The sequence below is a fragment of the Ammospiza caudacuta genome, chromosome 3 (genome assembly GCF_027887145.1).
Source record: "Ammospiza caudacuta isolate bAmmCau1 chromosome 3, bAmmCau1.pri, whole genome shotgun sequence".
In the NCBI taxonomy this organism is placed as follows: domain Eukaryota; kingdom Metazoa; phylum Chordata; class Aves; order Passeriformes; family Passerellidae; genus Ammospiza; species Ammospiza caudacuta.
In genome coordinates this window covers 9,262,390-9,275,372 of record NC_080595.1, presented here as the reverse complement: position 1 = coordinate 9,275,372, position 12,983 = coordinate 9,262,390, and the positions used below count along the sequence as shown (strand labels likewise).

The 12,983-nt window shown below is 39.8% G+C and overlaps 1 protein-coding gene across 2 annotated transcripts in view; it reads left to right on the top strand.

Annotated features, from left to right (window-relative positions):
- Nucleotides 1-12,592, top strand: part of SPTLC3 (serine palmitoyltransferase long chain base subunit 3) — an 81,006-nt gene extending 68,414 nt beyond the window's left edge. For both annotated transcript variants that reach the window (XM_058802269.1, XM_058802270.1), the window contains exons 10-12: nt 8,677-8,812; nt 9,798-9,927; nt 12,221-12,592. In XM_058802269.1, the coding sequence (XP_058658252.1) occupies nt 8,677-8,812; nt 9,798-9,927; nt 12,221-12,334 (380 nt within the window). In that variant the 3' untranslated portion in view covers nt 12,335-12,592. The remainder of the gene's footprint in view (nt 1-8,676; nt 8,813-9,797; nt 9,928-12,220) is intronic.
- The last annotated feature ends 391 nt before the right edge of the window (nt 12,593-12,983 follow it).

Sequence of the window (12,983 nt, the reverse complement as noted above, 5' to 3'; positions counted from 1 at the left end):
GGGAGAAAGCACTGTCTCTCCTTAGATATTTTTCATTCCAAGGAAAATGACTTTGGCAGAGTTCTTTTGGTGCACTGTGATGGAAGGTGGTGAATCCTTGTGAGTTGTTCTTGTGAGAGCATGAGCTGTGGAGCTGAGACGTTTCAAGTAAAATGAACTTGCTGCAGGGCAGTGTTGGCCATGTGTTCTCTGGAAGCCTCTCTGATCCATAGAAGAAGTTTATTTCTGCAATTTATTTCAAATAACATTCTCTTCCCACCAGACAATTTGGGGAATCCTTTATAAGGAGAGGTCCACCAAGGGCTTATCTTCCAGAGGTTATTTCTCTAGGGAGTGAGCCTTGCAAAAATCTCTGGGAATGTGTTAATAAATAATGAAATTAGAGTTTGCTAAAAAGTTCCATGTGAATTAGAGGGTGCTTGTTGGAAAGAGGATGAAATACAGGGACAAAAAATGTGTTGATCCAGCATGTTCTTACTTCTGAACTTTGTGACTTCTTGGCAGATTAATAGACAACTAAGAGAAGGAAAACTGACTTGGTCATTTAAGTTGCCACTCAGAAAAATCCTTTTTTTTAGTATTCTTTATTTTCCCAGAGATAAGAGATTATAATATCTTTAATTTCTTGCTGGTTATTCTCCGCTAATTTGTGAAGCAGCTGACTTAAAAAAGAGTAGCAAAGATGCAATTATGTAGTAGGTAATGCCAGAGCCATTATTTTCAATTAGTAAGAATATGGTTGATTGGAAAATGAATCAAGACAGGCATTTCCAGGATAGGATCTGTTTAGGGGATGCATGAATGCAGGACATGAATAGATGTTTATGGGCCCAGGGAGTACTGCTTCACCACAAGGAAGGAACAAGTTAGCACCTTCAGAGTAATTCTGTGAAACCTAAACTCTTCAGCTGGAAATTACCCACAGCCAGTGTCAGTTCCACACTGAAAGGTGTAAACATGTGGGTCCATCCCACATCAATATTTGTGATAGCTGTGGGACATCAATGTTGTGATAATGTCACTGGGAGGATATTACAGAGCCCACAGCCAGCTATTACAGTTTCATTTATTTTGCCATGTTTTCTGTGGTGACTCAAGAAAATGAAGGGTGAGAAATGCTAATTTAGGAGAAGATAGTAGCTCCCTCAAAAGCGATACACAGCATTGTTCCTGCCTAGGAAGGAGGAACAGGTTGAGGTCAATATTGCTATTATTTCTTGAGCAAGTTGCTCGAGAAGAACTTGAAACAAAATATCTGAAATGACTACAAAATATGCAAATGTGAAATCAAATTTTTAGTGGAGTAGAAGTCCTGTTTTTCTCCGTGCCATATTTTACAGAACTCTGAAAATCGATGTCTCGTAGAACAAAACACATTTGTTCTTAGTGCCATAACATCATAGACACTTTCATAGTTCCTATAATAGAGTTGTTCAAAGTGTATGAACTTCTGGCAGCTGTATTTCCTCTTGTAATGTCATAAGGCAGCAAGTTCTGCAGTTCAGCTCATGTAGTCTATTAAAAAAAATTATCCCTCTTAAGCCTTTGTGGCCTTTTCATCTCAAATGTGTCTCTGCTCATTTATTAGAAAATATGGGAAGCAGAAGTTCCCATGGCATTTACTCTTTATAATTCATAATATAGACATTCTTTATGTGTTTTCCTCATGGCTTTCTCATTACACCACTGGAGATACCTCAGGAAACTCAACAGCTGCCTTAGTGGTTTTATCCCATGATGACACTGGAGTTGACTCAGAGTGTTTGGACCCCGCACAAATTTGCAAGTACACTTACTTGCATGCAACACAGCCCCTCCAGCTGTGCCCTCAGACCTTTTCTTCCTCCCCACTTTCTGCATGAGAATGCTGAAAGCATATTTTTACACTTAAATTTGATAGGGATAAAATAGAACCACCAGGCAGACGGAGTTAAAACTGCTGGCAAGTCCAAAGCAATTTTTTTGATGACTAATAATAGATTATACTGGTGTAAAAAGCAAGTTGCAGCATTTGTAAAGGAAACATTTTTTCTGTTTAATGCATGGCAAACAATAATTCACCAACAGAAGTGGGCATTTTTTATGTTTTTAGGGGATGCTGAAACATTTAAAGCTTGTCCTCTGGCATCTACAAGTAAAATATGTTTTGTTAAAAGATAATTCCTGAAGTTGTTTAGATTGTGTTTCTTTAAAATGTTCCTTTACTTTGCCATTTGTGCTGATTGGTTTGTCTTTTTGGAACTACTTGTTTTCATTTGTGTTTTAGCAAATTCTTGAGCTCTTGCATTTGAGCTCATTCAGACTGTGAGAAATGGCAGAATGCTGCTTTCTGTTTTGGTTTGGCATTAAAGAAATTGTTTTTAAAAGGTTCCTTTTAAAGATATTTTCATCAGCCTCAGATTTTTTGTATAACTGGACCAGCTCCTTCGAATCAGTTTCCATCTTCCTCTGCTATCTGTCCTCAACAGTCTTTTGAAAACATTAGTTGTGCACTGCCAGGATGCTCTGTAAATTCAGAAGCCTTAGTTCCACGTCACTATAGCCTGACATAAACCAACACTGGTGCAGGGAAGTGCAGTCTTGTCCTCAGTTTCTTCTCCCCCTGCCTATCCCCTTTCTCATGGCCCTTCTCCCTGTGCCAATGTGAGCGTTCACGCAGCCATGCAATGAACTGAATCAGAGCACTGACGTAGCTGAAAAATAACCAGCCCTCCCACAAAATGGTTAGCCCACACCCAAACTGGTTCCCAGAGCTAATCTGCCACATGGCTCCACGAGTGCCCCTGTCAGGACTTGAGCAGCTGGAGCCAAGAGGAACAATACATTCTGCAGCAAAATAAATCTGTGCCCAACTGGACTGATCATTAAACTATTGCTGTAAGCTTTAAATCTGAAAGTGACTTAGTGATGGACCCCTTGGACCTGCTCAAAACAGTTTGCAGAATCAGTCATGCTAAATAAAGCCTTTTTCAAATTCTCATTTTGCTGCTTCATTCAGAGGGGATTGTTTCAAGCAGAATGCTTGAACCCTGGCTTAATTTAAAGTTAATATTCCCAGTAAGGATGTGGTTACATTTCAAGCCCTTAAGCACCTTTATTCCCTGTTTGCACAGCATTGGCTCCATGACTAGGGCTCCCAGTCATGATTACAGTGAAGATATTAGTGATGATAATGTGCTGCCACAATTATTGTTTGTCTAAGGTGAACATCACAGTGGATGATGAAACAGAGCTAAATTCTGATATCTTTTCTCAAAATGAGGGAGACATGCTGTTCTAGTACAGACACTGCCATGTGATCCACCTGCCACAGGACATCAGATGTATCCATAGAGGGTCAGTGCATCTGAACAAGCAGGGCCTTTGGACTAAGAGGGATTTGCAACATATCTGAGGATTTATCAAATTCTGCCTCATTTGCAGTCACTTTTTTCATATTCAAAGTTATTTCATACTCAAAGTTAAACCAGTGCTGTAATCCTCTAGTAGATCCTGCCCATGGATAGATGTTCCCTGTATCCTGACATAAGCATCAGCAGTGGGATGGAGACCTGTGCTGAGAGGAAATAACGCTTAGCCAAGGCTGTCTCTGCACTCTATATTTAAATAAAGATAAGGTGCTGGGTAGGCAGATCTGACTCATTTGAGAAATAAAGTACAAATGACCAAATCTTTTCAGTTTTTCTCCTTTCTGCTTCAATTGAAATTGCTATTTTTCTTCTCTTAATCTTCTCTGAAAAGTGTTTTACGGCAGTTCACAGTTAAAATAAGTCCTTAAGGGATTATTTAGCAACTGAATTAAGTTGAAATTACTAGATTTCTAGTTAGCATTAGATTGTAGAAGTAAATGTCTTCGTTTCTCTCCAGTTTGTAGCAAAGTTATTTTTATGAAGATTGTTTTATCCGAGAACATATTTCCTTTAGGTGCCCCGGTTTTATAGCATTCTATTTGTGATTTAATGCACATGGAGGTACATGTGTGTTACTCTTATAATGGAACCAGAGGAAAAAAAAGGAAATCTGTCCATCTGCAGTAGTTTAGTGGGAAAGAGCTATTGTTTTCCATTTTTTTTTCAGCCTATAGAAGATTGCTTTTTCCTAGCTAGTTGTTAGTAGAGGAAGGCAGGGGGTTGAGTGCTCCGTCCAAGGATCACTGACACTGACAGTGTACAAGCTCAATTGTGTAACTAATTATCTAGAAAGGCCCTATGAAACAACAGCTGGAAAAGATTAAAGCAGGTGGATTTGTGTCTTGAGGAGTCCACCTCCTGCCAAAAACCAGCACGGTGTGGGGTTAGCTTTGCTGGCTTGGGTTCAGGAAAAATATCTCTCCTTCACCTCCTACACCTGAGATCTTGATATGAAAGGCTCCAGGTTGCTTATTCCTCTTTTCAATAGACTGAGTCACAACTTCCAAGGGTAGGAACAGACAGGAAGAGTTCAAGGGTGGAATGTTTGTGCAGGAATTGGATGCAGGCAGCTTCTCTGCTCGTGAGCATTTTGCACAAGGCAAAGGCAGACATCTCTGGAAGAGGAAAATGAAGTTTTGTTTTAGAGAGCTGATAGTTTTACTGCCTCTTTTGCTGCCAGGATAAGGTCCTCAGCTGGCATGAACAGTAGAATTCTATTGAAGTGCATGGGGCTGTGCCAGGTAAAGGCAGCCTAAGGTCAGGTATCAGATATGTAATCAGAATGCCTTCCTGATGTCAGGTGCCCTGAAAATGTGTGACAAAGCTTCTGACAAGTCTGTTACTCCAAGTGGCTCTCTTAAAAAGTTGGTTGCTTCAAAGAAATTATGAGCTACTGCATTTTATTATTTATCTCTCTCTCTTGCCTTCTTTTGATATTTTTCTTTCAACAAAACCATATTAATTTTCAGCTATAAAACTTTCTAAAAGCCTGCATAAATTAATGAGCTAAATCCAGCAGTATGCAATGATCCATGTCACATAAAAATATAATCAGCATTTTTCCCAGAATTGCTGACACCTTAGAACTTTGCAGTAAACCAAATATTTTTAAAGTGGTGCAACCAAATGAAAACTCTAAATTTGCCAGCAGAAGGTGGATTGCTGATGCAGTAAATCTGCTTTTCTTGTACCATCCAGGCAATTAATCCTTTAATTCAGAAAAATCCCCATAAACCACCTGTGTGCGTTCCCAGCACTGTGAAGATAACTTGTGAAATTTGGGAATTGTTTATTGTTCACTTTTCTCTCCTTCTGTCCCTTCTTAATTTAACCAATAAGAAGATATAGAGCACTTAATAAAGTTGTTCTCAGCCTTAGCTGAATACTGTGGAGCATTAGTGTGCTTAGTTTCAAATAGAGGAGTGTTGGTATTCCCTGTCCAGGCTGGTTTTTTTTCCAAACATATGCTGTGTTGTGGTTCACATATTTCATGGAATATAACTCTCTGGATATGCTGCATGCTGTGCTCTAAGCTCTTTGCATAGACTGTAAATCCTCAAGGATTTTGCAAAGTAAGAATTTTTTAACACATATTTACTGTCTAGGGACCTGATCCTCTAATTAGTCCCATACAGGTAAATTCTTACACTCACATAGATGCAGGCATATTCTTTTAGCTCAAGGGTCTGCTTGGCAGATTTTGACTCAATAAATATTAAAGAATGCAAGATCCCAGCCTCAGGAATCAAAGAAAATGCTTCCTAAATGTGGTGCTTTTAGTTAAACATCCCACAGTGAATTTGGATTAAGACCTGATTCTAAACTGAATTCATCATTCTTAATCTGCAGTGGGGGGACAAAATCAGACCAGTGAGACAAAAATAAACATTTTGCTCAGATCTGCCTCTTTATCTGATGTTAGAAGGTCCCATAAAAGAATGAAAAAGAGTGTTGAAATACAGCTACAAATTTTAATGGTTTTATTGCTCTTATTGGGACAGCATATAAGAAGTGTGCATATATGATGTGTGTCTGTGGTCTTTGACCACAAAACTTAACATGAGAAAGGAAAGTGTTGACATTTGGTAAAGAAATAGGTTCCTCCCAGCCACCCACCCACAAATACAGAGTGTGTAGCAATCATCTCCTAATGTGCTTTTTTTCCCTCCAGATATATGTGAGTGCTCTGATCTTTTATTTGGCTCTTTAATGCATCCCTGCAAATGAAATTAGTATTCTGGGATATTGCTAAAACATCCAAGTGGCTCTTTTGCATCAGCACTGGCTGGCTTGAAATGAGCTCCAGAGGGAGCCTTGAAAGGGGGGGATCTCACATCACAAACTGTTTGAGGATGTAGAATCAGGAAAGGAAGATTAGAAAAGGAAGAGGGGTTTGACTTTTGGGGGGTTGCCTGAACCTCCTCTTTCAGCTCTAAAGTTTCCTTAGCTGGAGTCTAAATTTCCAGCACCAAAAATAAGTGGAGACAAAACTGTTCAACTCTGGGTCCTGTGCATATGGTTTGATAAATAGCAAACAGCACAGCCTGGAATCCTGCGTGGCTCACACTGTGTTTTCAGCTCTGTGGTAAACACATGAATAGAAAGGAGAAGGCAGCAAGGCTTAAACTGCACTTGCCAAGAACATCTGCATTTATGAAAAGCTTTCCCTAATTGAAAATCTAGTAGTTTCAAATGCTTTCCAACTGAGAGTTTGGAAACTCGCTCAGGGGCTGCTAAGATAGCAAGAAACAGCAGTGGCTTTGAGCACTGAGTTCAGGTTACTCCCTCACCCTCCTCCTCATAGCTTGGACATTGAGGAGGTGCTAATAACATCTTTACAATTTCTAAAAAGGGAAAAATTATCTTTTTAGACTTCAACCACATTATTCTCTAGTTCTCTAACTCCCTGTCCTTACCATCATCTCCCCTTCCCTTCTCCTCCTCAACAATACTTCCTCCTGTTTCTTTGAGATCTAGTACACCAAAAATATTTTTGGAAATACCACAGACTATTGTTTTTATTAGTGACTGGAAAGCTTTGTAGTAGGATGCTTTTGTGTTTCATTTGTTTTCCTTGCTCTGGCACAGCTGTTTTTGCTTTAGCAGCATTAGAGAGATAGTTAAACTATTTGTGGCCTTTTCTAACCCAGCAGATCTCTTCAACTGAGTGCTTTAAACTGAATGGCTGTGACTGTAAGTAACAGGTTGTCTGCGTGGGCAGTTTTGTGCATAAAGTTACAAATGCACTGTTTTTATGAGATCTCTTAATTTGTTCAAGCAAAACACCAAACACTGTGAAGCAAGTCCCAGTTTCCCTATAAATTTCCCAGCCAGAACGCTGGCAGAACCTTGACTCTGGAGGATACAGAACAAATGAAGTAATAGATCTTGTTCAACCCTACACATGTTCAGAAATATTAATGTAGAAGATGTTCGTGTAAGTGTGCTGTTCCCCACTTCAGCCAAGAGGGAAAAGGAAGAAAAGCCAGAGCAGATGTTGGGGACAGAATGTGGTCTGAGGACAAATCTACCAAAGGTAGCATGTAGCTGCTAGAAGTGCCTTACTGGCCACTGTGATTACTCAGAGCAAGATGGGGAATTATGAAGCTGGCTTCCAGTCAGAGAATGGTGACAGCAGAAAGTGGTAAATGAAGAATGAAGCCAACAAAATGTAAAGTAAAATGAAAACATAAATGGAGACTGAATACATAATATCTGTGCAAAGGCAAAGGGAAAAGAGGAAATGAGTTGCACTGTAGGTTTCAGTGTTCATGTCTGGTGACATAATGTAAGTGATATTGAAAGTATGGGCTGATGAACAGCAGGAAAATGAAAGTTAAGAGTGTAACTGTGTCCTGCTAACTCCCAGTCTTACCACACATTCTCACCACCTCTGCTGGGCAGACACAAGCTACTGAACAGTGGTTAGGTTTGGAGACTCCATCTGCTTAAGGGTGGCTTGGCAGTTTTGTTCCTGGCGAGGTCAGGCAGATGCAGACCGGGCTCGACTTGGCTGTGTGAACTTGATCTGGCACTGGACAGGCATGTGGGCATGGAGGAGGTGGCACCACGCCTGTCAGCACCTCACAGCAGTGCAAAAGCAGCACATAGATCAGCGCACTGCTTAGGGATAATGCAGGTGGAATGGTGGAAGGACATATCTCCTACTACGTGACTCTTTATGCAGTGGGTTGGGAAGCAATTGCACTTGTCAGAAACAACCTCCTTTGTGGCAATGCAAAAGAAATGGCTGAAATGTCCTTTCAAGCACATTTTTCTCTGCTGTTTTTTGTCTTTTTCCTTTATTAAAAATAATTGTTTTCTCTCCTGTCAGTTTTGCTGGGGTCCCATCTGTGGATCCATGGCCAAATGAGGGATGATGCACAGATAATAGTCAGTTATGCTGAGAAAGAAAATATTTGATTTCCAGGTCCTGTCTGCACTACTTCTCTGTAGGTGTGTGTCATCTAGCAGGCTTCATTCAGCACAACAAAGTCCAGGGAATTGTCCTGATGTCTACCCCCAGACAGGGACTGTTTCTGTCCATGGGAAGGCACCTCACAAGTACAGGAGTATCAGCCATCCATCCTACAATGCCATAATAATCAATGCAGCTGCATTTAGCTCATTCCATGTTTTTCTTCTCAATCAAATAGCAACATTCACATTTCAGCCAAACTGTTATCCCCTAGCCCTGATTCTTACCTGTGACTGGACTCCAGTTATGATCTTTGCACTGACTTTTCTCCTGACTGGCTCATTTCAGGGCTCCAAAGAGTGCGTCAGCTGGAGAAAAACACAAGGTACTTCAGACGAAAACTGCATGAAATGGGCTTCATCATTTATGGCAATGATGATTCTCCTGTTGTTCCCTTGCTCCTTTATATGCCTGGTAAGATAGGGTAAGTACTGAAAAAACCTTGCTGGCAAAACAAGCACTATTGAAGTTTGTGGGTTATTTGGTACACACTGCAGAAGATGATGTTCTCTGTGGTAGGTTCTTCCCAGGGGAAACATACACTGTAGTTTGAATCTGTCATTTAGTTCTGTTTTCCTTTTGCCCCTAGGTTTAATTTTGAGTTGTTCCAGACGTCAGAATTTTAAAATTTTTCTCTTTTCCCTTTTTAACATGGTCTGGAATAATACTTTTGATAACATTTTGAATTTGAATTTTTTTGATTTTGAATTTGTAATTATTAAAGGAGATGCATTGCCTTTGATGTATGAACTGGTTCAGAAGGATGCTTTTTTTTCCCCATCTGATCTTTGACTGGTTTTTACATATTTTATCATTCAGTTCATCTCAAGCACCACTTGTGCACTGACTTGGACACAGAGACCAGAAGACAGAAGCAGCATAATGGAAGTGTTGAGCTGTAGAAAGTATTTGTAGGTAGCTTAGGGTGTCTGTGGGTTTTAGGTCTCCTACATGCTACACAAGCCTTCGTAACTAGCAGATCAATTGTGAGATCAAATAAACCATCACACAGATTTCAGGTTTATTCCTATTGGTGTTCAGGAACCAAGAATCTGTACCTTCCACAAGTCCAGCCTCTTCCACCCTTATGGACTATGAATGCCCACATGGTTTGATTTGTATTCAGAGATTTTCATTGGCATAATGAATTGTGTCTACCTGCAGAGCCCTCTGTGCCATCACATTGCTAGTATTTGACACCCACTTGACTTCATGAGCTGCTAAGCAGCAAAGAATCTCAGTCCTGCTGGTAAAATTCTGGCTTTTATGGAAATCAGTGGGAATATTCAATCAATTGAAAGCAGGATTTAACCTATTGTTGCGTTATATGTGAATGCTTTCTGTCTGTGTTCAGTTTATTGGGGATAATTTATTTTTGATTTTTCTCCTTCTGCTTTTTCTCTCCTCAGGGCTTTTGCAAGACGCATGTTAGAAAAGAACATCGGGGTGGTCGTGGTTGGGTTTCCAGCTACTCCTATCACAGAGTCCAGGGCTCGCTTTTGCGTGTCAGCTGCACATACACGGGAGATGCTGGACATGGTGAGTGCAGCACATGTCCTGCCCAAATCAACCTCAGGTGCCAAGGAGAGCGGGAGAAGCTCTGCCTCTGTTACTTTGAATCTCAATAATTCATTTTTACATTTGTTTTTGTGGCCTTGGCACTTGATCTTTAAAGGCATTTGAGCCTTATACATTTTATTTTCTGAAATGAGTTATGAGTCAGTTAACATCTTATGTTCTTCTATTTCTAATAGTGACCAAATCTGTCATCACTAATAAAAACCTACATGAAAAGCACAGCAAGACAAAAGTTAAATCCTATGTCAAAACTATCAGAGTAGGAAACCTGAAACTATATGGAAATAATTGAAAATCAAGTTTTCCATACCCATAGTTCCACTCCATATTTTCATGTGTTTCTTGAACTGCAGAAGTATATGGGACAGCCTTGGGGGTACAGGTGGAAATTGCAAACAGTTTTGGAGCTGTTTGAACCTAATCAAGTTTAATTGGTGCTGTCTGGAAAGTCTCAGTTCTGTATCTTTCTCTGATATCAGAAATACCATTAAGAGTGTGTTGAGACTTCCATCACAAACCTCTGTTCCAACATGGAAATATGTTTAAAATAAACTCTTTGAAATTTTTCATTTCCTTTTTTTGCCGAAGGTGTTTTTGGCCTGGCTTGAGATACTTTCATTCTCAGAATAAGCCAACTTACAGGCATGAAGCAAAGAGGCTTAACAATAAATTTCAGGCTTTGCTTTTCCTCTCTTTGCACGAATGTTGATGGTCAAAGCCAAAAATCCTTGAACATGGAAAGGCATTTGGGTTAAATGAGCCTGTGGTTCACGCAGACAAGCACTGGGGCCTTCAGAGAGCTCCTGAATCTCCTTTTGCATCCTGAGATACACGTGGATGTGTGGAGCTGTTGAACAGCTCCCATACCAGTGTAGGTAGCTTTAAAACAACATCAAAAACCTGCTTTGCATGTGTGCAGTGTAAAATTCCTGCTGCTTTTAAAGGTTCAGTAGTTATTAACAAGGCACCATTTTGTAGAACAGAGCATAGCTATGTTCTTGTGTTGGTCCTTACCAGCTTTTGCTGTTTGACTGTAAGGATTTTGGCTTATGTAACAGGCAATGAAGTTGATCTGAAGATTTATCTCTTAACGTTGCTGCTTTGATTTTTTCCTTTCTCCCCACCCCGAAGTGTCAAGCCCACCTCATTTTTGGGCCATCATGGTGCATTCACTTCCTGCTACCTGCACCTTGCTGCTTCCAGGGAAGGTCTGTCACTCCCCAGCCATCACTGAACGTGCTGTGCTTTTGCCACAGTACTTGTGGCACTCTTTCAGCATGGGGGAATGGAAATGCTCTGAGTTTAATTACTTGCAGAAAGAAAGCTTTTAGGACAAAACACGTTGTGGCTGTGCCTAAATCCAGGTAACAAGCACAATGAAAACATTTCCCTTTTGTACATCAGCCTGCAACTAAAGAGAAAAGATCCATGCAAGGGCAAGCTCCCAAGAATAACTTCCTTAATGACCTGGAAGCTATCTTTCTGCATAAACCATTACTAAATTACTTCTTTTTGTTCTAAATTACTTTTTGTTTATGAGCTTGTTTTAGTGGCTTAACAGAAACAGGCTTAAAATCAAAGTTGCAGTTTCCTTCTTTGATGCCAAAAAGTTGGCTGCTCTTGAATGGGGGTCAGATGCTGCAAAACACTGAGCTGCTTCCCTATGGTACAGAGTTCCTCAGCTAATTTTTGTATCCACTGAGAGCTGGGGACACAGTTCAGCAAATTGCATTACACTATTAATGAAGAAAAAATTGTTCCTGCCATATAGAAAATAATGGCATTCACTAAAATGATCTTAAACTATTTAGACTATTTATGCTGTCTCTGCTCAGCACTTTGAACGGAGTACTACCTAAGAAAATGCATTGGCAACCCCAATCTTTGGGAGCTACAGAGGAATACTGAAGTATAGCCTCACACATTTCTGTTACACATGCAAAGATAACTTTTTATTTTGGTTGTTACCTCTCTGTGCTTTTGGAAAAAGTAATTTTTTTAATCTGTGCTCAATTAATGTACTTACTAATAACCCATAACCTACTGAAGGAGTAAATTCCTTTCTCATAGATGCTGTTGTACATCTACAACTGCACTGATGTTCACTGTTGTAGACTGAATGCAAAATTTGCCTATTTGTTCTTTAAACTTTAATAGATTTTTTAAAATAATCTTCTTGTTCTGCAGTAAAGTAAAAGTTAGCAGAAGTTCATTTCTTTTCCAATAGAATTGACAAAGTCTCATGGTCTTACAGGTTTTGAATGCTCTGGATGAATTGGGTGATTTTCTACATCTGAAATATTCCCGGTATTCCAAGTCAGCTCATCCTGAACTGTATGAAGAATCTAGGCTTGAACTTGAAGATTAAGTTTTCCACCCATGAAAAGAACATTATGATGCTATGAAAGGGCGGAAAACCTGAAAATGAAACAATACAAATGCATTTCTTCCCTTCTAAGGACAATTTTTATTTCTCAGTTAATTGAAAGGAGGGGAAGCTCAGGTGTTGCATCACGTTGTATCAAACTTCTGTATTCAAGAGACTGAAATATTGATACAGATTTGCCTCCCCAGGAGATCTGTCCTTCTTAAGGTATTTTTGATGCAGAATGAATGCATCCATTGATCCAGTTGGTAACGTACAGCTTTTGATATGGCCCTTTTTTATGAAGAGGCTTCAGATAGTCTTAATTGTGACTGAAATAATAAAGTTTAAAAAGTTAATAGATTCCAGTGTAATATAGCTGAGCTTCATCAGTGAGACTGATCTGTTAAAGAGCATTAATCAAGACGCTGGTGTGGACTGCTACAAAGGAATGAGCAGAAAGTGATTTCTTTAACTAAGTTGCACTATCATGCATTTCTCCAAGGACAGAAGGTGTTAGAAAAAGGCTAATGCTGAGAACAAGAAAAGTATCCTGATGAGATCATGTATTTCTGACAGCAGGTTATGGGAAAGGGAAAATTCCTCCTCTCCACAGACCTTTTCTCGGCACCTAAATGCACTCTAAACTTTG